This window comes from Strongylocentrotus purpuratus, unplaced genomic scaffold (assembly GCF_000002235.5).
Source record: "Strongylocentrotus purpuratus isolate Spur 01 unplaced genomic scaffold, Spur_5.0 spur5_scaffold_3, whole genome shotgun sequence".
In the NCBI taxonomy this organism is placed as follows: domain Eukaryota; kingdom Metazoa; phylum Echinodermata; class Echinoidea; order Camarodonta; family Strongylocentrotidae; genus Strongylocentrotus; species Strongylocentrotus purpuratus.
The window spans coordinates 31,058,639-31,086,056 of record NW_022145609.1 but is presented as its reverse complement, the minus strand read 5'-3'; the positions used below and the strand labels follow the sequence as shown (position 1 = coordinate 31,086,056).

The 27,418-nt window shown below is 35.4% G+C and overlaps 1 protein-coding gene across 1 annotated transcript; it reads left to right on the top strand.

The window, feature by feature from the left end:
• The first annotated feature begins 3,192 nt into the window (after positions 1–3,192).
• Positions 3,193–10,738, top strand: LOC105438190 (adhesion G-protein coupled receptor G6-like). The gene is made up of 11 exons (XM_030995884.1): positions 3,193–3,533; positions 3,881–3,997; positions 4,347–4,474; positions 4,876–5,022; positions 5,341–5,517; positions 5,779–6,177; positions 6,695–6,908; positions 8,434–8,706; positions 9,405–9,471; positions 9,809–10,037; positions 10,535–10,738. Exons 1-11 carry the CDS (start codon positions 3,452–3,454, stop codon positions 10,736–10,738), a joined length of 2,037 nt encoding a protein of 678 aa, XP_030851744.1. The 5' UTR covers positions 3,193–3,451.
• Positions 10,739–27,418: the final 16,680 nt, after the last annotated feature.

Sequence of the window (27,418 nt, the reverse complement as noted above, 5' to 3'; positions counted from 1 at the left end):
ATTAAATAATTCTGTATTGGAATAAAACAGGCGCAGTTTACAGCCTTTTTACGAAAAGGGGCTTATATGTTTCAACAGCCGAATATGTTCTTTTGATTTTGTGTTCATTATCCTGTAATTGGTCGTGTAGGTCTTGGGGATAGTCACAAGGTTTGCACTGAATATACTCGTAGACTTAGATCGACAATTGGTACTTGAATATTATATTAATTTACAGTACGTTAGTTTCAGTTCCGAGCACGTGAGAGTAGGCCTATGAATCAACATCAATCAATATTAATATAATATCGTTACTTTTGTAAAAGAATCTTGTTTGTTTGAAATAAAAGAAACAAATCCCCAAATGTAATATGAAAAAAGTGAGTGAAGTATTATGATAACAAGTGAGTAAATAATGACCTTCATCGTTCATTTTATGGTTTTAGATTTCTTTCTTTGTTCGGGATCGAACATGAACGTGTCAATGACGAAGGTTTGCGATAGATATTACGACTGTGACAACTATGAGGATGAATCGTCGTGTATAAGTATTGGAATATCTCCTTAGTTTTAATACTGACATTATTTTTGACTACATCACATTGTTCTGACGCATAATAGGCTCCGCTGCCTATTATCAAATACATAATATAGAATACACCTTTAATAGGCAAATTTTGAAGAAATCCCAATTAGCACACCTCGTAGTTAGTACCACAAGGGGTCTGTTTTATAGATCTTGTTATTAGTAACTAACTTAGAAATTTTATGAAAAATTTGCTCTCAGCCAATCAAATGCAACAATATTAGTAGCCTTTAAAAGTTATAGTAACTTGTTTTTGATGAAAGGTTTTATGAAACAGGTCCAAGATACACGAACAAAGAATTTGTCGGAATGCGGATGCGGAAAAGAAGGCCATATTTCCCGCATTCTCTAACATTCTTCTCCATTGTTTTATGAAATTGTGAATTCATTAGTGTCTTGAATTTTAACGGTGAAACTTCTTCATCCTTTTGAAAAAAGACTTGTATTGTCTGTCTCGTAGAGTTTTGTTGGATATTTTAGTGACCTAATGTATTTGACTTGTGTGCTCCCGGCCTACTAGGGTTTCTAATTTTGTTCCATCGACTTTTCACAACTTGATGGAAGCCAAAGACTGGTCCTGAATAGTCATCCGTTACACTCATACGATTTTAACGCTCAAAGTACCATCAAATTCATTGATAGAAAGTGTTGCAGGCTAACTGTAGCTGTCGGGTTAATCCCCCAACCGACTGAAGAGATCCCGTGAAGTCGGGTTCAAGCACCAAATTTTGTCAATATGAAGTAGTATGTCTGCATATTAGGACAGGCTGGTCTTTATATTTTGAAATGAAAAGAGATTTTTCTTATACAAATTGTGTCCATGTGATTTAAAAGAAAAAAATTAAGGGGCATTTGATATCAACAGATGGACAAATTTTGTCGCTTTTTCGTGTTTGTAATGTCCAGTCATAATTTCTCCTTGCGAAATTTCGTGCATGTGGTAGATGGGTTGAAAGAGACCCGACTTTGAGCTCTGTTTCGGAAACTCTGATAGATACGGTCAGGTCGACAATTTTTTTGTGGGGAATGATCTTTCTTCTTGGTAAATTAAGGGGGTCAAATCGTATGGATAATAATATTGAGGGTTTTTTCGGGGGAGGCTCGCAGACTAGCTGTCAGTGTAAGATAATGAAGCTTTATCTACCAATCTCTCGTTGAAGTACTGATAAAAAATCATCTACCGGTGAATTTTTGTTTTTACTCATTTCTTTCTATCTTGTCTTTTTCAGCAACTTTCCAGGAAGGCGGATCATTCTTCCTCTCCTCAGACACCTCCTACGGCCGAATACGATTTTATACATTACACTTGTTTCGAACGTTAGCTACGAAAGGATTTCTAATTGTGTTCCAAGATTTGTATCTCTCTGATGGCGTTCAATTCCAAATAGGGTCAGGGCATAATCCGTCTGACACACAGTCTGTCATCACAACTATTCATGGATACATAAACTACCGTCCTGATGATGTCTATGTTTATACCAGTGAGATGTGGTTTGCTGGCATAGGACCAAATGGTCACCATGTTAATCGTCCTGGTAGTTTTTATCGTATTCGTAAGGCCATTGCGATAACTTCCTTTGACTTATCAAGTAAGTGTGTAATAATTATCGACGTGTCTTATTTTAATATAAAATAGCTTATGTTGGATATCATTGCATCGCTCAATGTACTTCTTACTCTAGTCACACCAAGACTTACTCCGGACCGACTTGGGACCGAGCAAATAATTACGTCATGATTATCTTTATCCGCCAATGAAATCGGTGATATGGAGTCGGTTCGGAGTCTGTTTGAAAAAAATAACAAATCATTATTTACAACGTCAGAGTTCATACAACAAGCAATAAAAAGGGATAATACGAGAAGCAGTTTTATCGTTGGGATACGAAAGGTCTGGGTTTCAACCCCCGGACAGGAACCTATATGGTGGGTCGTTGGTATTTCTGTGTGTGTGTGTGTGTGTGTGTGTTGGGGGAAGGGGAATTAATCTACATTTTTAGTGTTATTTTTTCTTCTTGACTTGATTTGTGATAGGAGAACGAATGTTTTAACTTCAATTTAGAATTGCCACGTTCCAACACAATTAATTGTGAAATTTTAAATCACTATTTGCTACCAAAATTATACTTTTTCTTTATAATTTACTTTCTCTGTTTAGCCTTCTTAACATGTTCGAGCCCCCAAAATATCAAGCCATCGACTCTCCTTTGCGATGGGCTTTACCACTGCGATCATTATGAGGATGAATTAGCATGTGGTAAGTCAAAAATAATTTGATATTATCTTTCCTATGTGGTAAACATATGTTTCCTTTTATTCAAATTTCTCAACGCTTTCACGATTACCTAAAAGAAATTGATGTCTTTTCCCATAATGTTAAACATTGTCACATGAAAACCTGTAATCTAAAAATCTGTATTGTGCATTTCTTTAAGTCAGGTATATTATGTAAACAATGGAAAAAAGAACTTGAGCTGTTACTAATCTGAACCAACAGTTGATCTGCCTGGAAAGGTGACATCACTTTTTCTAGTGGGAGTTTCGTTTTCATTTCTTTGCTTACGTTTTTTTTCTTTTGTCTTCAATTCTTTCTTGTCATTTAAAAAATGATTTCTTATAGATAATTCAGCGACGTATCTGCAGAAAAGCAAATCACATGTCATCTACATACCGTTCTCTAACACAAGCCGATTGTACAATACTATCTTCCTACAAACAAATGCTACGTATGGATTTCGAATCGTGTTCAAATATTTGAATCTCTATTATGATGATGAAGTCCAAATAGGAACAGGTAACGATCCATCTGACATACAGTCTGTCATCACAACTATCCATGGATCTACACACTACGCTCCTGATGATGTCTATGTAGGTTCCAATGAGATGTGGTTTGCTGTCATAGGAGCGAAGTTTACCAGCAGGCTTGAAATGGATGTTGAGATCATTTCCATTGACCTGTCAAGACGTGAGTTTGTGATTATTCTCGATTTGTCTTATTTTAAATACTCAGCTTTACAAATATGTGTCATTTATTGTTTATAATTGTGACTAAGTATTGATAAAACATCGATAATTCTCGGTTTCGTTTTTCGATTTTGATTGAATGTAGTTTTGAAGCACGTTTATAGTCTTTATAATATTGATCGAATAAAAACAGCTTCTGTATTTTAGAATTAATTTATTATAGTTTTCAATAGAAATGTAAGATCATCATCAGATCTCAAACTGTCTCATTTCATCAGAAACGAAAATGGTACTACGTAAAGTGCTTGCTCTTTATTTATTTTGTTTTCTTATATTCATGGATCCCAGTGATCTGTAAAAATACGACATGGATGTCATCGCGTTTTGGACTAATCAATTTCCTAGAGGATGAGAAAGGAGCGTTGGCGAACTCAACTGAAGTATGTCCATTCAACACAGCAAACGGTAAATTAGGATACTTTTCATGCACGTTTTACCTGAATCTATCTCTCCCTTTAGGAAATTGAAATGTAATCGGTTATTCTGAGTCTAATTGATCTAAATTAACAAATGGGCCACTCTAGAAGACGTATTCTCCAAAATTGCCCAGAAGGAACTTGCATTGATATTTTAATGAACATTAGAGAAATTAAGTTTTTACAGTTACATATTTGTATTTTTTAATTATACGCATTTGTCATGATAACTCATATTATTTTATCAAAACACTTCGCATAAAAAATTATCAAATCTTTATTTCATGAATATCAATAATGGTATAGGGATAGTAAATTGTTGTGAATTTGTTTGACAGCTGACCAACCAATCGGGCGTGCCATATGCGTCGGTGATCTGATTTCACAGAGTACGTGGCTTCCTGATCCCACGGATAACTGTGGACCATTCAGAAATGTCGGAGATTTACTTACCCAGCTTTCAAAGGTAATTTCAATATTTAGATATATTTATTTCATCCATTTCAAGATTTGTTTTCTTTAATTGTCACACCACAGTCATGCGACCACTCAGTATGAGTTATTCGGGACTGAAAGCCATCAATTTCCATCAAGCCTATTTCAACGTAAATTTGAAATTTATTAGTTATTGGACACATCCTAGAAATGAAATAATATTTATAACATCCCAATGAATGAAATAGAAAGGAACATTAACATCCCAATGAATGACATAGAAATGAACATTTTTGGATCCATTGTTATGCTCAGAAGTAAAAACAGGTGGGCTAATACCCTCTCTGACTGGAGAGAGAATGTACGTAGGCTGTCTTGTGAGCAATTAAAGGCAAACACAATTTGACTGACATTTAAATCGTTTGTTCCAAGGTTATCGTTTCAGATGAGAATGTTGCTAAGCTCAGTGAAGATGTCAGTTTGGTGTCAAGTAATATCAATGATATCTCCTCTGATGACATTTTTTCGATTGCAAATATAATTTCAAATATAAGTGCTCGAACGAACTACAGTGAACAGGTATGTATATATCTTGTTTTTTTAAATTCAATTTGTTGTGAAACGTGTCCAGTAAATGCAAACATATACAGTTTTTACGACCCAGTTGTTTATCTTTTCACTGATCAATTCTGCTATATTACTAAAATTAAGACTATTTGTAGGCCATTCTGGCACTGTGAACATTTTAATTTGCCATTTTGTTTAAGATCTTGTCAAATCCGACTGTCCACATTTTATCCCCAATTACACCTGTGCTCAAAGTTCTTTTTTCATACTAATAATGCAACTGCTTTCAGAATAAGTAATTGAATGTATTTACTCGATTTTGAATAACAGGTTACTGAATCCATTGTTGCCATAGTGAATAACATCGCTCAGGTTGACACAGAAACACTTGAATCAGCATCAGCCTCTGTTAGTGATGTCATTAACGTCTTTGAGCAGCAGATCAAAAGTGTACCTGTAGAGGACGGTGACAATTTTAGCATTCAACAACCCAATATTGCCGTGCAGGTACGTAGAAGTTTTGATATTTTATTACATCAGATTGTTTTCCCCGTGGCCGTGCAGCAAAGACCAACATGTATGTAAGTAACTGTGAACATAGTTGACATCCCGGGTTGACATCTACTACCGCTTCTCAAAATAAGATATCTGTCAATGACACGTGCAAAGATGAACTTCATTTGCCGATTAGAATACCATGTCTCTTCATGACCTAAGAAACGTTCTTATTTGACTATTTTTCTAATTCTGTTTTTCTAAACTTTTTAGGTCCAAAGCGTGCATACCGATGACATCTCGAACGGTCTAGTCCTCTCGTTAGCAAGAGACAGCAATCCTAATGTGACGAAATTCGACATCAACATCGAAACTTCAAATGAAAATCTTGATGAAGCTACAACACCAGACACCATTGCTGCTGCCATCCTACCATCTGCTATTTCTTCCGCTATACCGTCGATATCTGAAGAAAGTTCTGAGACAAGCGGCTTTGTTCGCGTGACTTTCAATGTCTTTTCCACACCAGCCCTTTTCATTTCTAACTCATTGCAAACAACGAGTCTAGGAACCAACCGATCTGCTAACACACCCGTAATATCACTGAGCATCGGGGACGAGAAAATAGAAAATCTGACAGAACCCATCAAGTTCACTTTTACCCCGATAGAGGTAGGCCCTAAAGAAATTTTATTTTCAAAGTATAAAATGCACAGATATAAATGAATGTGCATTACTGTGCATTCTGTCATCTTCAAGTAATTATTTATGCTTGCCATACACTCCATTGCTACCATGTTGCAGTGCTCTTCTTTTCCTCTCTTTTTTTTTCTTTCTCCAAGCTCTCTATCCTCCTCTCCTCTTTGCCTATCCCTTTCTTCCTTTCTTCCTTTCTTCCATTTATAATGAATAATTGTATTTGTGTATTCGGGCGTACCCATTACAAGCTCCGCTTATCGGGTTTCGCGCCTCCTTCCTTGTAATACAAGTTCTTTAATTATATTCATGTTCCTACGCATAAATTGTATTGTTTGAACAGATGTCAAATATGTTATCAAACTGAATCGAAGAAAATAAATGTTCATTTGAATTGAATTGAATTGAATTATGTTAATGGCATATAAGTTAAACAACTATGAAAACAATAATAGTCATACCACTTTAGTCTAAATTTGAATTTCCTCACAAGCCTGGTCTGACGAACCCGTTGTGTTCATACTGGGATATTGGCTATGGTGACTGGTCTCAAGAAGGGTGTCAGCTTCTTTCATCATCTGGAATTAGATCACCCAAAGATAGCAGCTGGGTTCCTCCTCCTGATGAGAGGATCGTTTGTGGATGTAACCATCTTACCCACTTTGCTGTCCTCATGGTAAGATCTTTTAATTTTTTTTTAAATAGTAGTATGTCTTTTATTTTGCCTTGGAATCACATGGGATTGCAAGATTTCCACCTATATGTTTTTTTTTGGTAGTTGATGTAGTAAACACGATTGTTACCCCCCCCCCAATTGGAAATACTTCGATCTCTATCGTTGGAAGCCGCTATTATATTTCTTTGCGGGAAGAGACTTCCCCATTTAACCAAAGACCCCCGGATTTGTGGGAAACCCGCCACTGTGTTTATATACCAAGCTCCTGTTAATTCACAATGTAATCTAACTCTGTTCTGTAATGTTCTACAGTTCTTCTTTAATTTTAAAGATAATGTATAATGTACGAGGGAATGAAACGACCAATGGAAGTGATTTCATTTGTGGATAGTTAGAACTATTTTCTGTCTCGTTCCTTGTATTTTTTCAATCTTGTCTTCTTTTTTGTTCTTTTCCCTTTCTTGTTTTCATTTTAGGAGTGGAACTTTTTTTCTGGTTGAAGAACCCAATTACTTTGCGTACACATGATTTTATTATAATGTGTGTCTATCCACGGCGACAAATTAATGAGAGCAATCCTAAATAACTTAGAGCTCACACATACATGTTAGGTTTTCATATAGATCTATGTTATGATTGAGCCTAGATCTGAGCTGGATAATATTTTTTGTAATGAATTTATTCTATTTGTAGGATATGTCCATCGAGGAGCGGTCTTTTGAGCAAGCACACACAGTTCTAACGTACATAGGATGTGGTATTTTGATAGTAAGCCTACTTGTCACCCTCGCAATATATATATCAAACAGGTAAGAGTCGAGGTTATCACCATTTTTATAGTTATCCATCTCATAAATATCTATTAGATTATAGCAAAGTACATAGATCTAAATTTCCCTTATTTTTTTGGTAAACACAGAAACGTGATCACATTGCGTCAGGAATTTTATTAAATATCCTTTAGATAATGGAACAAACAATATTTTGCCCTCTGATGGCATTAATTAATAATGATAATTATAGGCATTTCTATAGCGCCGTCTATCTAGAAATTCTATTCTGAGGCGCATTAATTATTACCCCAGCTTTAGCCTAGCTGCCGTTACAGCGCTCTATCATTTCAAGGAATTAATTCTTGCCAGGTACCAATTTACCTCACCTGGGTCGAGTGTGGAAAATGAAGATGAATGCCTTGCGAAAGGTCATTAGTGCCGTTTTGGGGATCGAACCATGACCTTTGAATTTCAAGTCAAGTGCTTAAACCACTCGACCACGACACTTTTCTCTACTCGTAAGAGTAACAGCCTTGTTTGCCGTAAGTACTAATTTTTTGACTATCATTTGATCTAAGGTTAAATCAAGCTAGTGAAGTACCCGCGATCGTATATTTGATGCATAGGAAATATTCAAATTGACATGCTGCATACTTTTTCTACCGCATTAATCCATAACCCCTAGCACCAACATTTGTATTGCAAATTACTTATATATGCAGTACATTTATAAATGTATTAATGAAATACAAATTTATGATATATTTTTGTTAACTGAAAGAGTTCTGAGGGAAAAACAGACCAACCAGATCATCATTTGCCTGTGCCTGACGTTACTCTGTCTCTACGTATCGTTCATTGTCATGATATCACTGGGCAGCGCCAAACTTCAATACCAAGTTCCATGCGGGTGCATTGCGGCGTTCGTTCACTTCTTCGTTCTGTCTTCGATCACGTGGATGGGTGTGGAGGGATACACCACTTATCTCATCATTGTCAAGATGTTTGATACCAGCAATAAACGATTCATGGTCAAAGCTGGTGCCGTTGCTTGGGGTAGGACAATTTCAAAATTGATATCAGTAGTATCGTAATTGATCATTACAAAATAATACGTTTTTTAAATAAATAAAGAAGTTTCATAATTTCAAATGATTTATATAATTAGTATGAAATGAACCATGAAATTAAATTGCAAGCATTTAAAAGAATTGTAATCAAAGAGTGCAATATGTAAGATTACTTCTTCGTGAAATGCTTTTATAACCATCTTTTTCGAAATATGCGACACTTCGGGGCAAACAAATGAATATCTGAGAAGGGAAGGGTAAATTTTGCCGACGCTATTGATACTTAATTTGCCATTAACATATATTTACAAAGTAACTACTTTAGTTGCATGGTTGCATCGTGGAAAGGACATTTTTGTTGTCTACTTGTTCAACACGGTTTTCAATTTGAATAAGACCTATACATCGAGTGATCCACAAATTGATCTAAGAAAAAACGCAAGAAGATCTATCTACTTCTTATCTAAATGCCTGCATGCCGCATGACCCCCATTGTCTTGTTATGGAAGCGATTGTACTATCAATCGCCATCTTCACCCCTTCCATTCACTTTGCTTAAACCACACAAGAGCAATTGTGAACTGACATTTTCTCTTATTCTCCTATAAGGGAAAGGATTTAAAACTATTAATTGACGGGTGAAAATATAATTAATCATAATTGTCTTCCTTTTTTTAATTCAAGGTATCCCTGCAATGATCGTCATTGTAACTGGTGGCATTGCCCGGGACAAATACGCGCACGAAGATCTGTGAGTAGTCTACGAACCCCTCGAAATCATAACCATCAAACCGAAATATTTGTCACAATGTTTTGTGGTATTTTAAAAACAGAGGGTAGGGCCTTTACGTGACAAGGTAACAGTAAACAAAAATAGAGCCATATCAAGGCAACATGTCGGAGCATAGTGCAAGTCAATTTCTTTAAATTTACACGCCAACTTATTGAAGCAAAGTTAATTTTCATACAGCTTTTCATCTCTTTTTATAGAAATGTGGCAGGTTCATTTTGAAAATGATTTTCATTTTTCTTTCTACATATATTTTTTTTTCACAAGTTATTCAATTTTACTTCTAATGGATCTTTAGATGTTTTCTACAATTGTTGGCTCAAATCGGTGGTCTCCTTATTCCCATGACAATCATCATCCTGTTCAACGTCGTCATCTTTGCCCTGGTCGTTCGTGAACTGATGAAGTCCTCTAATATAGAATACAGAGAAAACATCGAACGTGTTCAAAATGCAATCTGTATCCTCCTTCTGCTTGGTCTCACATATATCACTGGATACTTTCTGATGATCCAAGAATTTAGTCAGGTGCAGTAACAACAAAAAAAAGAAGCAACATCCATAAGAGAAACCTAACATAATTCCATTTTTCTACTGTAAAACTTGTGATATTGTATAGGATACTGTGACCAGAAACGTAAGAAATGTCATAAAATGTAATATACATGTATATCATATACGAATGAGTTAATAATATAATTACCTATGCCCATTGTATATTTGATGTTTTTGTGTGTATTTTGTAACTCAGAAATGAATAGGGGACTGGTTGAAGGGCATCTAAAAACTTTTAGATGTAAGCTTTGATACGTCACATTGGTAAGAAACATAAATCGGAACAAATCAATTTTTCACATACTTAAACAATTACAAAACTTGGTAAGTATTACTAATCTAGTTGTTAACTGCATATGTGCCCGAGGTATTGTGTTTGAACAGGGAACTGTTTGAGTATACATACGTAATGAAACTTATGGTTCAACCCCCACATTTTTGTAATAATTATCTTTATTGTGTTATCCCAGGTGGTTGAGCCCATCTTCTTTGTAATGCTCTCATCTCAAGGACTCTTCATCTTTCTGCTCTACTGTGTTCGTAAACCAGTGATTCGTAAGCAGTTAGGACTGACCTGTCTAGATAGAGCCCAAAGACAAGACGCTATAACATCGACTACAGCAGCAACTACTTTGAGCACGCAGCCGCAGAATAGCGTCACGACATTCGTGTAATGCTTTGAGTGGAAGTACTTACCTTTATAATGATGTTTTCCTAAGTCTTCTCATTTCAATTAGGCTTTTATATTTTGAATCTTACTAACTGTGAATTATTTTTGTTATGGAATATAAAACACAGTGCACTTGGAAAGAAGATAGATTAAAAGAAATTCTCCAAATATTCTCACCATGTACAAAGGTATGATTACATGTGTAACTTGCTTTAGTTACCATTTTTGACTCAATATATATATCCAGCTGTTCAATTCCCTTTTATAATTTGCTATTGGGAAGAAGAAAAAAAACTTCCATGAATATAACACAATTTGTGAATCTTACGTTTGGATAACAAGATGACCAACGTGAAAATATTTCATGATTGAGCGATAAAACAATTTCACTGTCAATGGATGTATATAACTACACCCTAAACGTATCAACAATGAACATATGATTTATCCAAAAATGTTCCAGGGCGAACTTTTCAAAGAGAGCATTACCCCTCATAACCACATAGAGACGAACTTTGTAACGTGTAATGTGCTATATATAAAAATAGAATTTTATTATAAATGGATATACAAATTATTAAAAAAAAAAAAAATTATGTTTGATGCACTGCTTATTATTAGTTTTTTTGTAATGGATGTAAGATTATCAAAAAATTTCAAAATATGAAGAAGAAACAAACCATTTTGCACAGTATAATCATAAGGTATTGAAAATGTGATAAATGGAGTACAGATGCATTTACGTTATGGAACTGTCATTGTTTATTTGAATGTTGAACTTACTTGGAAACCATTGGAAACCATTGCATTATACCATTGCATATTATACATTCAGCTTAGCGTTTTATATTACAACAATTATCCTGTTCACCACTCCCCACTGGAACGACCTCCCTTAGAAGATTAACATTAGCAGATCGTATTGCAGGCTGTGTTCAGGGCCGTAACATTTCTTCTTTTCAGTTATTTTTCTTTTTTGTTTGTAGGTATTTCGAGGATAGTTGTCCTCGAAGGCGCAACCTTATTTAAACGATAAGGTTTTACTTGCCTTTGTCCTTCATATCTAAACTTGTTTCTCAAAAGTGTCCATGATGGTAAATTAATTAATTTACTTGTAATGAAGAAAATGCTGAGTTCTGCGAAAGGCTGGGGAAAATAACTTTGTGAACTTTTTAATTCTTTTGGTTTAACTAATATAATTTATTGATACGGTTGTATATACATGTAAACTTTATACAGATGAAATAAACAGATTATTAATGATGTAGAGTGAAGAAGGTGAACCCAAAAAAATCAAAGTACAGAGTAAAGTAAATAAGTAAGAATTCAGTATAAAGTTTTCAACAAGTGATTAAGACCTTTCTAAAGTAAAAGTCTGTTATATCTAATGAATTCCATTTTTCCTTTGAAAAAACATAGCTTTGCTAAAAAAACACACACACACCGTTCTGCATTTCGGCAAGTGATAATCATTTTATTGTATAGTATTGTATGCAAGTAAACTGTTATTATTCACGTCTTCAAGCCAAAAGGTATTTTATTTGTAAAAAAATTTGATATAACTGTAATGGATAATGGTCAGTTATCTTAAGAATGTGATTTTGGAGAAATAAAATATCCGTTAGTGCTCTAAATTAAGTATTACACTTTATTCCCGAAACTTATTTCTAGAGCAGTATATTAATCATAGTCTCTGTCAAGACATCAGAAGGTTCAACATCGAAAAAGAAAAAAAAATCATTGTAAAAATGACCTTGATAAATTGTTAATTTATATGTTAATGTTTATACTATGTACCCTTTCTCCTCCCCTCTCTCTCTGTCTTATCAATTATCCTTTATTCTTTCTTCTTCCTTTATTTACTATGGTGCCATCAATATGCATATGTCTATCAGTTCAGCTTTTATGTCATTTAATATTTAAATCGATGCGCTAGGAACCTAGCTTGCTTTGGACCTGTAACATTTCTCTCATTTGTCTTTCATATATTTGAATATACATATACGTAAATACTTTTTGATGTATTCAATATTGAATTGTAATGTTATTGTTTTTCTACTTTTGTAAAATTTGTAATACTTTTTTTGTATACAAACTTGTGTTTTCTTGTTGAATGTCTATGTCTATGACTTTATTGAAATTGATTTGTGTACCTTGCAAGAATCTTCAACTCCAGCTGATTCTGTAAGTGATCATGGTCAAATAGAATGATATTACACACTAGGGCCCCGCCTAGAGTTGATATCAATCGTAACTTATTTGCGATTGGTTATTAATCGCAACTATGTAAATAAGAGGTAGGAGACTTCCAACTTGCGATTGACTGGAGGATTTACAATTGATTCGGATCAATCGCAACTCTTTGTATTTAAAGACGGGCCAATATGCATATGGCAATTTTGTGTCAATTACATACTCCCAGATAGCATGGCTAAATTGTGTTCATGTTTTGATAGTACTGTAGAAGCGTATGTTGTACCTTTGATAATTTATCTGTATGTGTTTAGTTCTTTGTCAATGCAACATTCTGCTATTGGTTTATCTGAAGCATGGATTAACGATCAATCTCCTTTACTTTTGTATAATCTTGAAAATTATGACTTTGTTAATAATAATAGAAAGAACAAGCATAGAGAAGGTGTTGATATTTTTATTTAGACTGACATCAGTTACAAACAACGACCCGATTTAGATTTGAACACGCGTTTTATTGAAAGTATATTTATTGAAATTCAAAGCTGAATCTCTTCTATATTACTTGTTGTCATTTAAAGACCTCCTATTGACCAAACAGAGGATTTTTGATTTAACCTCTTACTGATGTTTGTGAGATAAATATATAAATAAATAGTAAATAAAGAGAAAAGTATTTTTGTTTATTCATCTTTATTCATGAAAACATTAAACATAATAATAAAGATGTGACATAAAATCCAGGACAGAGATTTAAATCGCATTGGATGCATCTCATGTAGGGTTTCTATGATAATACACAATAAAAGAAAAACGGAAAAGAAAACATTATAACAATATCATATTCATTACAAACTCCAAAATAAACCGTATTTAAATTACATGTATTCATATATGGCAGCAATTGATAAAGAAAGAGAGCAAATAAATAAGAGCAAGAAAGGTACATATAAAGAGGGAGAGAGAGAGAGAGAGAGAGAATAAAATAGACAGAGGAGAAAGAAAAAAAAAGAGATTAAGGGGAAATCAGAAATCCCGGTATAGAAATAATCATGCCTACCAACTAAAAATAAATTAGTACTCCTCCAGGCATATATGATGGCTGATTTTAATATATATATATTGCATGTTGTCAAGGTTCACATTGTAATAGAATATTTAGAAATATTAATGCTTTACTCAATGTTTCCTCTCATAAAATACCCCACTCGTGTTACTAAACAATCTGCCTTTGAACTTGATAGTATCATAACCAATGATACTTGCTCGATCCGATCGGGAATAATTATTAAACATTTCTGATCATTTTCCTATAGATTTGTTTTTTGAGTGTATAAAATGCATATAGCAATTCCTACGCAATACAGAAAAGATTTGTAAAAAATAATTCGTCATAGAGTAACGAATATTATAATTCTTGCTAACAAACAATACTATTCAAATAGGTTGCGTGACTATGAGTGTAGTATAAGAAAACAAGGGATGTTATCAATCATGCATTAGGGGGACAATATAAGAGATTTGTTTATGTAAAAAATTCATGTCTGATAATGAATCAATAAATGATGATAAAATCATTTGTGAAACAATGAGTGAATATTTTGTTAATTTCGAGTATAATTTTAATCCTTCATTTGATTGGTAATATGTATTATACCAGTCATATACAGAATAATGAACAGACTGCATTTTTCAGACCCATCACTTCCATTTTGTAGATTGATTTAAACCCATGACTAGTGCTAGTTTTGACGTAATCAATGTTAAAGTGGTCGAACGTGTATTACAGTTGATATAAATACCTTTATGTGCATTATTTAACCAATATCTGCAACAAGGAATATTTCCTGATCGAATTAAAATAGCTAGAGTTACTCCTATCATTAAAAGTGGTGTTCCTGAGATTATGTCAATAGTATTGCCCTATGTTATTGTACCAAATTTGTTTACAGTACATGTATTCTATTTGTTTAATGTCACAATGTATAGTTCTATGTACGAGCTTCTACGGCCTAACGGTCAGATAAAAACGCCGGGAGAATTGGGAGCAGCCAACTCACGGCGCCCGTACGGCTTAAAAAACTGTCCCGGCGCCCGTACGAACTTTACGGCAACCGGCCGGATAGCGGCCGAAAATTTCCAAAATGTCTGTTTTTACTCGCCGTACGGGCCATGGAGTGTATATGTGAAAGCCCATCATGCTCTGTGCACACAAGAGCTAACATATCCCGTATCTCGTATCTGTGCAGCCGGCACCACTGTGCATTGTATTAAAGGTACAATGTCCCATTTGCAGCCAATATCAAATTCTGTAGAACGTTGCAGGAATTATGAATATGTTACGTATGTCGTATCTGTGAAATTTAAACGTTAGCAGTGTCCTATTATTCAAATTATACAAGGAAACCCGTTCACTTTCTAGACTTGACTGTCAGACACTATTGAGTGACTGATTGACTTTTTTTCTTGGGCAATAACATACATAAAATGAGCTGTAAAAGGTACATGAGCATAATGTCTACATCAAGTACCCACTTTTTGTAATGGCCAAAATTAAACTGATTGAATCTTAGCGCAGCACAAAATGTACGACCATGCAGTACAAGGGTCTGAAAATCAGACTATTACTAATTGGATTGCATCCACTAAAGTCGATCCGACAACGAACGGTCATTATTTTCCCACTAAAAGAAATTTTCAAGCCCTTACGTTTTGAGGGAAGTTCTAAATAAGTATTATATTTCAAATGCGTTGGAATTTAAACTTTTGATTCTTTTGCCTGCAAATGGGACATAGTACCTTCAGGTGCGTGGACCGTGGCAGAGACTATAGGCGACACAGTTCTCAAACTGAATATTCTCACCAAAAACCTTCGCTCGGCAAAGATGTGATGATCTTACATCTTGGAGACGCGGGGTTAACATTGACCAATCAAAACGAGTCTTATATGGTTGGAACTTAAGAACTGCAAAGAGTAGAAAATGGTAGAGAGACAGAGAGAGAGAGAAAGAATGAAAGAGAGAGAAAGAGAGAGGGGAAGAGTGCGGAGGGCGGGATAACTGCATACACACAATGCGAACGTTCTGGATACAAGATACAAGATACAAGATATTTTATTTGGTCTTTGCAAACAAATAACATGTATCGAAAATAATATCGCTAGTGATATTCGTTTGTCTCGCAATGTGGTCAATAAGGAATCTAAAAGATCACGACGTTTCGTATGCTACTGCGATACTTCGTCAGGTGATAAAAACTATTGTAAGCAAGGGTCTTTTATACTTTACGGGAGGACCGGCGGAGCGGTCTATAATTCGATCGATAATTGGAACAATAACGCCCAATGCCTATTGGTCGACGCACACGGTGATCGACCAATCACCAAGGTCGCTGGTTCGGCCGCTGGTTCGGCTGATGCACCAGGCCTATTGGCCGACGCATACGGTACTCAACCAATCAACGGGCCGCTGGCTCGGGCCGTCTGCTGAATGGAATCGACCTTTGTTGGCTGGCAGGACGGCGAGTGCGTCGACCAATAGGCATTGGACGTTATTGTTCCAATTATCGATCGAATTATAGACCGCTCCGCCGGTCCTCCCGTAAAGTATAAAAGACCCTTGCTTACAATAGTTTTTATCACCTGACGAAGTATCGCAGTAGCATACGAAACGTCGTGATCTTTTAGATTCCTTATTGACCACATTGCGAGACAAACGAATATCACTAGCGATATTATTTTCGATACTATATCCGCAATGACTAATATATTTAGCATTAAATAACATGTAAATTTGATTTCCACTGGCGTTGCAATAATATTCAAGAAAATACATAATTACAAGAAATAATATATTACGTTTATAGAAATAGATGGAATGAGGAACAAATACATGCAACAGATAATGAATCGACAAAAGTGGTAATTGCATTTGGTACCTTAAGTTATAAATAGTTTCAGAATTGATTTTTGACGCAGAAATTTAACGATAAAAGTCGGGAACAAAAGAGGACACTTTTTTGGGGTCTCGATTTTTTTATTTTTTTTTAAATTAAAAAAATACAAAATACAAAAATCAAAATCAAAAAATCAAAAAAAGGGGGGGGGGGGGTTTCCAAAAAGCATACACAAAACATACACATATAAAAAAACTCAAGGGGGGGGGGGGTTAACCCCCCCCCCCCCCTGCGTACGCGTCTGAGCCTATCCAACCTGTCACGGTCTCCAAATTACGGGTTATTGCAGTAGACACACAGTCCTCTAAACGACAGATAATAAGCACTCAGAAGGCCGACAAGACAGACATGTCGGTCTCGTGAAACCTTGGAAAAGATGTAAGGAGGCCCATGAGACCGACATTGTCGATGTAATGGGCCGCAGTTTGTCGGTTGATCTTTCTTCAATCCTAAACGGCGTTAGCAAAGTCACCGTCAAAAAAGTAAAATTTATCCCAAAAGGTAAGTAAATTTGTTATCGGCTTTTAACACATCTCTCTCTCTCTCTCTCTCTCTCTCTCACCCTTTCTCTCTTTAATATATATAATTCCTTACGGACATGTTATCTTTCCAAACAAGAAAACAATACCACGTTAGATGGTTGTGTTAAGCTGGTAGAAGATTCTTTTATTTGTAATCGTACATCAAGTATGAAAGATAAAAAGATACAAAAAAAAGTAAATGATCTAAACAGAAATATGTTTGTTGAAGTAGTGTATAATTTTACTTATATGTTAACCCTAATAAGGCCTGGGGGGGGGGGCATTATGGCCCCCCCCCTCCACGATTTTTCTGATTGTTCGAGAACGCATATGGATGGCGCCTCGCCGCTCGCTGACTTTTTTCTTTAGAGTCTTGCGCATCTTTAAAAAAAAAAAAAAAAAATCGGACCTATAGTTACAAGGTCACGTGACCTTTTGTCTTTGCATGTCAGCCCGAAAATCGCTCATTTTTGTGATTTGTTTACAAAACATATGGAAATGTCATTTTTCCTAAAAATAGATCAAACATTGGTTATTGGGTCTTGTTTAAAGTTTAGGTGGTTGTTTTGGGAGTCAAAATAGTTGACTTGTAGGAAGAAATGAAAAAAAAAAAAAATAACATACATAAGTTAAAAAAAACAATGAAATACATAAAAAATTATCAAAAAAAGAGATAACATAAGGAATAAGCTGGCTCTTTCAATTTTTTTTTGTCGTATTATTGTTCCAAATGGTCTAATGAATATATGTGGTGAAAAAGAATGCTTTAATATGAATAATATATGATTTATGGGTAAAAATGTGATTTTATGACGTTATTTGCATAAATTACCATAAATATGCAAATTAGTGATTTTTTTCAAAAAATTGAAATTATCATATTGTTCTATACACTTCACTTGACATGCGTGCAAATTTTCGCGGAGATCGGTCGTTTTACGGCCGAGATCTTAGGGGGGGGGCCATAATGCCCCCCCCCCCCGGCCGTAGTAAGACTTCAAATAGCCCGGCCTTATTAGGGTTAAGGATTGAACGGTTCTACGGGGATATTAATCTTATTTATTAAAATGTCTAAATTGGAATATAAGAACGAAAGACGTATGACGTACATGTGTAAGTACATAAACAAAGAAATACATGCACGAAAAATCTTACCCAGAAACGGTAGTTTAATTATGGAGAAGGTTTGAATGGTGAAGGGAAAAAATATAATTTCCCAAAATATTTTATTTCTTGATGTTTCTCTACACTCTAAAAACGTTGAGTAGAATTAACCAAATATTGGGTAAGCGGTCGCACATTATCCATATCTGTGTGCAGTCCGTGTTTCCAAGGATTTTCAGTAATTTTCAACAAGACTGAGTATTTTAAAAAATGATTCTCAACACAAACCTACTGTGGTTTTTGTACATATATAAAAATCAACCTTTTCTTTTAATTTGGAGAAGAAGTTTTAGCGATTCAATCACATAAGCCGAGTCAACATTTTTTCAAACTTAGAGTTAAAAACGGTGGTGTATGAAATAATATGACCAAAGCACTTTCATACGCTAGTACTGTCCATTACGAAAAAGAATTGCCTTGACGTAGATAACCATTTAATGGTCGACGCAAGAAACAAAGGTAGCTTCAATTTTGTACCGAATACATTACAAGTTAGGGGACAAATCTCCGAAACAATTTTCTATCATTTAATCTAATATGAAATGTACAATATATGATATCAAAACATCCCATAAAATGAGAGACAAGCATGATTGTATGCAACAAATAAAAAGGAACAATTGAAATATATACAGTACATTGTGAGATAACAAACACCATTACGGTAGCTGTCATTACTAATCTCCCTTCAATACCCTCAATTTTTAAAGTAAGTACGATATAATAAACGTAAAATGATAAAATATGGAACTTTGCATCTCAGTAATCTAGAAGAAGCTTAACGTGAAGTACGAAGAGAATCTACTGAGATTAATCATTGACTCGTTAAGCACTTATGATAAAAAAATAAAGTAACTTTCTGGGAAAGTGAATACCGAACCATTTTACCACACATGAATAAAAACACTGCAATGTTATACATCCAGTCTTGTTCATGTTTCTTGATTAGTACGAAAAAGACGGTGGTAAACGTACAAAAAAAAGAAACAACTAAAGAGTAGTGTAGCGTCGGTCCAGGCATGACGGGGCACGTCCATCGGCGAAGGAGCAGCACTGGTCTTATTAGGTGGATGAAATATAAAAGCCAATGTTTAGTGTGGTTGCAGTTACTATCTTCGCTTTTCTGCAGTTCCTTCCCCACCTCCCTTTGCTCCCCTAACCAACCGATCGGAGGGGAGGGAGGGGGGGGGGGGGGGGGGAGGAGGAAGCGCATGCCTCATGTACCTACGCCACTACAAAAAGATTGACATCGGCCAATCGCTCTTGAAAGATGTATGTACAGAAATACAGAAAATCTTTAAAATTCAAAGATTACCCGCCACCGCTTCTTTTGTATTTGAGTTCAATTTGTTTGCATGGTAGGATCCTATTCCAAACCATTCGGTCTACAAACTTTGTAACATTTATCCGTTGCTTTGAAATATCTGCAGCATAATGACAGCAACAACAATAACAACGAGAATACAATTAATACCAATAAACTAATCACAAAATAGTGATAATGATAATAATAATAATAATAATAATAATAATAATGATAATAATAATAATAATAATAGTACTATTAGTAGCGTAGAAGTAGTAGTACAAGTAGTAGTAGTAGTAGTAGGAGGAGGAGGAGGAGTAAGAAAAATAATAATTATATAAACAATGATAAAATAATAACATAATCATAATAATCATAACTATAAACAGATAAATAGATACAACAATAACAACGATAATATGTTTGATTAACATTCACATTGCGCATTATTGTCAGATGTTTTCCTTCGTCCCCTTTTCTTTAAAACCAAAACAATGTGTTAATGGTAATAAGACTATAATGGCTTGAGTGAGAGGTTGAGTAAACATGAATGAACGTGTGCAAGTGCATATGGTGTATGTGATGTGAGGGATTTCTCCGTCTTTATCTCACTTAAGGAAAAACATTTGATTTATCATAGTTGTTTTCTCCTGTTGTCCAGCAATGTTATGGCTGGCAGGTATTTTCAAGCTAGATCTAATGGTATCGTAAAATTGTTTGTTCGATACCCCTCAAATTTGCTAGAAAGAAGTTTCAGGAAATTTAATCATTTTTTTTTTTTTTTTTTTTTTTTTTGGGGGGGGGGGGCACTTATCACAGGCAAAAGGGGACACTTATTCGTATGGGGAAATGGATATCGCTAGTAAGCAAAAGGGGAATTTATCGGAAGTAAAAAGGTGTACTTTTCAGTTCTGAATTAAAGGGCCACTCTAACCAAAACGGGCTAAAAAATGAAAAAAAGACATGTAGAATAATCTTTGACGGGGATTCCGAACATGACAATGATTTTTCTTAGAAATCATCAATAATTCTGGAATCTAGCTTTAAAAATGACGACTCAGAATGCTCAGAAAAAAGCCTAGTTTCGGAGCTGTATTGCGCAACTGTTTATGACGTCACTGCAGGCGCCTCTCCGAAAAGGAGGCTGATTTAGGCATTAAAATGTCTTTAAAAAGGCAAACTATGATACTAATTGGAAACAAAAAGACATTTATCCAAAAAATAATTTGCACTTGATAATCCCAGTATGTTACTGCCAATTTCTTCACTTCTAATTATGAATTACAATGAGATTGTAAGGTCCTTAATTGTAGGACAATAAAGTCGAATTCTGATGATGATAATACAAATAACAAAAGAATGGTCTAAACCTTATGGACATACTACGGTTTATGCACATGTATGTATGTAACCATTTAGAAACATGACAAAGGTCACTTGGTATAATTTCGATTGATACATTCTGATTAAAATTAGAAAATTCATTTGAATTTTAAAAATTGATATCCACTATATATATTAATGTGTTCGGCATCTTATCGATAATACATTTTGAATACAATTTTTAAGAAACAGTTAGTCTTTTATAGGTAATTTTTCACATTCTTTATAAGACACAAAGTATTTAACTTTCTTCCGATTCTTCCGCTCCGGGTTGCTGCCCTGGATATGCTGCTGCACCAGAAGGTCCATTCGTCATGTTCAAGGTAGAAGCGCATTCATGCTCGGGCTGCTTCTTATCACCATTGCCCAACATGGCAACTGTCTGGTTAACAGAACTGGTGCCATGAGGGATTGTGACTACGCCAGGCTGGGCTCCTGCAGTGTAAACAACAATCGGAGGTGGGGCGGCAGGCTCAACGGGGGTGGCGACAGAAGACCTTTGTGGTTTGCGTTTCCTCCTGTTCGTAGAAAAAAAATCAATGAGTCTTTGATTGGTCCTCTTACACCGATGAGTCTACATCAATAACCCACTACTTGTAATGGCCAACATTAAACTGATTGAATCTTTGTGCAGCACAAAACGTGCGACCATTTGGTAAAGATTTTTGAAAATAAGACTATTACTTAGGTGATTGTAATCATAATGTCGTTTCAACAACTAAAAGTCATTATATTCTCACAAAAAGCCATGTTCGAACCCTTTAGTTTTGAGGGAAGTTCTAAATAAGGGTTGCTTTTCAAATGTCATTGGAATTTAACCTTTTCATTTTTTTGACCTGCAAATGGAACATAGTACCTTTAAGTATAAACCAACAATTCTTTATGCCATTAAATACACTTCCCAAAATTTCCTTGCATGTATTATGCAGCTTTGGAGAACAAAATAGAACCGCTGATAAAATCTGATCTTCACAAGAAAAAAATTAATCGAAAAGTAAATGAAATTTGTTTGGAAAAAAATAATATAACTTTGGGACGACAGCGTAAATCTTGCATAATGATTTGTCTTGATAATCTCCATTATATGAATCATGCAATGTCTGTTTAACACAGAAAAAAGGTCCAATAAATACCAGTAGACACATGCAAACACAAGCAGCACGAAGAACACTGCTCCACCGCCAAGCCCCGCGTATAATGCTATAGGTGAATCTGAAACTTCCATAGGTCGATCTGAAACAAGACCAGAAGTAAATTCCCTTAAAGGACAAAATCCGGACAAAATCACACATACAATTCCTATCCTTTACTCTAAAAGCCTTGTTCAGATCACAGCTAGTTAGAGTTCGGATATGCAGCGGTAAACCACGTTTTTTAAGTAACAATGATAACGTAAAGTTTAATACACGTCACATTTTCTATCTTATAACACACAGTTCAGTGAACACGCGTAGGACCTTTGTTGCGCGCAGTTTCCATTCCTTTACCCGCAAAGAACCATGTCAATTCTGAACTAGCCTTATTGTTCAACTTGGAAAACATACCTGTACAGTGCATGTCAAAAAGGATGATTTATCTTGATCAATTCTCATTAAAAAGTTTTCACCTGTGATCCTAAATTGTTTCATTGTAATGGGTAACTTGTAAACTGTCTGATAATACCTCATTCAGAACTGTACTACATCAGTGACTGAACATCACGGTTTTCAGTAAAAAAAAAAAAAAAAATAATATATATATATATATATATAAAAGGGGTTTACACTCAAATTGAATTGGATTTATTATTATTAATATTTTCAATTTACTGAGGAATCATTAGATTTTATAGAAACTTTATATTGCTATCAAGTTTATCCAGAACAATACGTTTTCACGACACAAATGAAGTTTCCCCGGAAGCGAAGCAAGAGCACTTCATGTTGCTTTAGTTGCCACATCTGTTTTTGGTAACAAATGCTGGTTTAATAACTTCAAATACCATACCTCACTCCATACCTCTCAAATTGGCAGGCAAGAGGGTTCAGGGAAATTAATCGTTTAAAAAGAAAGCTTAAACAAAGAAAATACAAACAACATTCTACGCCTATTTAAGCTATCAACAAAAGATATTCTCCGAATTGTATTCATTTCAATGTGTTATTGAAGAATGTTTTACAAAATGGCTGTCCAAAAAAAAAGCAATCTCGTAAATTTCCTCTATATCTCAGTGTAGCTGACTTGCGATCCTAACTTTATGGTCGAATTTCTGTCAAGTCATAAACGTGGCAAGAAATTATTTTACAATTGCTAATTGTCACCAAGGAGAAGCGAACAAGGGCCCTGGTGGGAAGAAGAAAAGCGATTAATGCTTGACGTCTTATTAAACTAAGATAGTAGCCAGGCGATAAAATCGGGGTAAGAACACGATTGCAGGATCCTCTTGAAGAACAGTATTAATACCAATGAGGCTACTCTGGGAACACGTAGTCTTCTACATCATCATCTTCTCCTTCTCTTTTGTCTTCGTCTTGTTCTTTTCTTTCTTCCTCTTCTTCTACTTCTTGTTTTTCGTCCTCCCCTTCTTTTTTTTCTCTTCTTCTTCTTCTTAGAAAAAATGTTACGATGATGATGATAATGATCCTTTGATGATGAGTATAATTATTATTATTGTTATCATTATCACCGTTATCATCATTATTGATAGTGTTGTTGTTACCATCCTCGTATTAAAGAGATAAAGAATACCTGAAGACTGCGTGGAGCAGTCGATTGGCTCTTTGTCCCAGTTTCCTGTATAACCATTACAAATCCACTCAGCTTCGTCATTGCCATTGTCACACTTAACAGTCACATTGTTACTAGCCGTGTAGCTATCGCCTGGGTTGACGAAAGACGCCATGGTCGGGGGGTTTGGGAGAGTACATGTGATCCCTAAAAAATAAAAACATAATCAAATCAACAACACCAACAACATTAACATACATAAAGAAAAACAAAGAAACATCAAAGTAACAATTTTTGCCATTTAAATTGCGAAAAACGACGGATGAATTATTTTTTACAGATTGTGTATACTTCATGCCTTATTACATAATGTCTTTTTTTCTTCAAATAACCTATTGGAAAATTTAAGGTTTGTGTTCCATGTGTTCCTGAATCATTGAAGAATAGTACACGGAAATAAAGTTGATAGAATTTAGAGCTTGAATCAGATGAAATATCAAGTTCAATGACACTTCAACGTCACTGTATATTCAGTATCTACCATTACTGCATAGGAAATCAGGGAGACAGAGGCTATCCCTGTGGAACTTGTATAGTAAACGTGGAACATTCATTGTCCTCGGAAACGACCATCTCTATGTTTTCCTCGGTTGTCTCTCGGCTGATTCTCGATTGTCTCTCGGCTGTCTCTCGATCGGCTGTCTTTTGGTGGTCTCTCTGTTGTCTCTCGATTGTCTCTCAGCTGTCTTTTGGTGGTCTCTCTGTTGTCTCTCGATTGTCTCTCAGCTGTCTTTCGGTGGTCTCTCGGCTGTCTCTCGATTGTCTCTCAGCTGTATTTTGGTGGTCTCTCTGTTGTCTCTCGATTGTCTCTCGATTGTCTCTCGGCTGTCTTTCGGTGGTCTCTCTGTTGTCTCCCGATTGTCTCTCGATTCTTTTTCTCGGTTGTCTCTAGGCTATCTCTGGGTTGTCTTTCGGCTGTCTCGATTGTTTCTAGGATATCTCTCGACTGTCTCTCAATTGCCTCTCGGAGGTTTCTCAACTGTCTTTCGGTTGTCTCTCTAGTCACTCTCGGCCTTATCTCGGTTTTTTTTATCGGCCGTCTCTCTAAATGCTAACGAATGGGGCATATTACCGCGTATTTCGTGAAAAAAAATTCCGGAACGACATGGCGTAGAATATTTATTGTTGACTCGACTACGTGCCAAAAAGAGCACACGGCGCTAAAATTCGTGCGAGTGTCAGGGTGGCTAAGCACTTATGGATGTAGGTCATCAATAGTTAAACCAAATTGTAAATACATATACTTACTTGAAAGACAGTTCAAGTCTGTCCAACCGTATATACAAGTGCATTCGGAAGTGTTATACCCAACGAGCTGACATCGACTGCTACCGGGGCAAGAATCTGTGCACGTTAAGTCTGAAAATGAATCAATGAAAAATAACAGACAGCATCCTTGTTAAAAGCTCTTCAGGTAAACAATGCCGCTTTTAAAGCTCCGTTGTCAAAGAACGGAATGGTATAATAGATTCCAGACTTTTAGATTTAAAAGGAAAAAAAACATAATCTTATTTTTTTTTTTAGATTGATAACACGCAAAGGCTCAGGTCAATGACAATTCAGATTTTTCTATCGAACAAGCAATATATTCAACTAAATAATATCAACTGATATGCCACACTTAAATCTTCCCTATCCAATTTACTGTGTCTTATTTCCTGCTCTCAATATCTCTACTTTAAAGCTGGAAATAATCGACTATATATTATTTTTTTATAATCATTACCATATCTGTTAATTATATTTTAATAATCTATATCTAACTATATCAATGTTATCATTATTATTATCTTTATTATTATTATTATTATTATTAATATTTGTATAAGTAGTAGGAGTGAAAGTAATAGGGCTATTATGCTACTATTGTTCCTTTTTAAAATACTTGAATGAAAAAACAAAACAACATTGTTTTACTTCAGTTCCTTAAGATTATTAGAAATAAATAGCTTTAAAAAAAAAAATCGAACTCGTACTCATGATTGCTTCTTACCGGTATAAATCTTGACGTGGGTTGGCGCTCCCGCTGTAAATCTATAAAAATACCTGATTTCCTCAACAACGTCTGACTCATAGAGTCTTCTAGATGCCAAGTCTGTGAAGTAGATGGAGGTGAAATAGAGCGAGATGCCAAAGACCACTAAATCACCACTCTTAGCGTAAACATGTTCTCTTCGATCAGTTAGATCATCAAGATCAATCGACTCGATCACATCATAGTAGCTCTCCGTCCAGTACAGGCGCTGTTCTGCACAAGACGAGTTGAAGAAAAATAGTGTGGGAGTTAATAAACAATAAGGAACGACTTCATCACTGATGATAATATAAACCGTCTAATGCGAACAGAGTCGGCTCTGTTGGGGGGGGGGGCACAGGGATGAACAGTGCCCCCTCCCCATTTTCAAATCTGATAGATGCCGCTTTTCATCTGTAATTAATGCCCATGCTACGTGGAAGAAGTGCTCCTGTTCAATTCTGATAACTACCACTTTTACTTTGACACGCGCCCAATTTCCTTTCTAATCAATGCCATTTTCCCTGCTTAGAAGAGCACCTTTTTCCTTTTTATGTAACTGCCCTTTGATAGGTGTCCGTTTTTACCTAATTTTCCAATTTGTACTATCATGAAGAAAGGCAGTAGCGGGGGGGGGGGGGGGGAGGCGGGGGGGGGGGAGGCGGGGGTTAGGGGGCATGCTGCCCCAAATTTAATGATAAAGAACTGTTCCTCTTGTAGAATATATCGTGACATATTCTACTCAATTGCTAAAAATAGGCATTCTCTCGATCTCTCATCTCTCTAACGGCATGCCCTTTTGCACTTTATAACATACCAACCTAATCAATTGCATTTTGTTTAAGAATGTAAAATTCTAAATAATGAAGGAGTCTTCAAACTCAAGGTTACTGCATTCACACTACCAAATGCCATTCATGTTTAAAAAGAGGCATTATTTCCGTACATATTATTTAAAGATGCTTTTATCACCCTCCATCTACCCCAAAACAAAAGATATCTCATAGCCTCCTTTACATATGCCCCTAATTTAAAGCGACTGAGAGCATTTTTTTTCTCGAATACCTTCAAAACCTGCTCTATACGCTCGCTTGAATTTATATTAGGCTATCTGTTTAATTAGGGGAAACCACTGGAAATAAGCTCTCGAACTTTTGTGGGTTATCCTGTTCAAGCTGACTTAATTTTGATCTGTTATTATTGTATATTGTTGTATGTTGGAAATTTGTCGAATAAAAATCAATCAATCAATCAATCAATCAACATAGTAAAGGTATCAAAGGTCTTTACAATTCTTTCATAATGTGATTTGACTAAAATTCCATAAGGTTTGAAGATTTCATCTGAATAATAAGGTCTCATCAGTGGCAATGCGACCTCGGA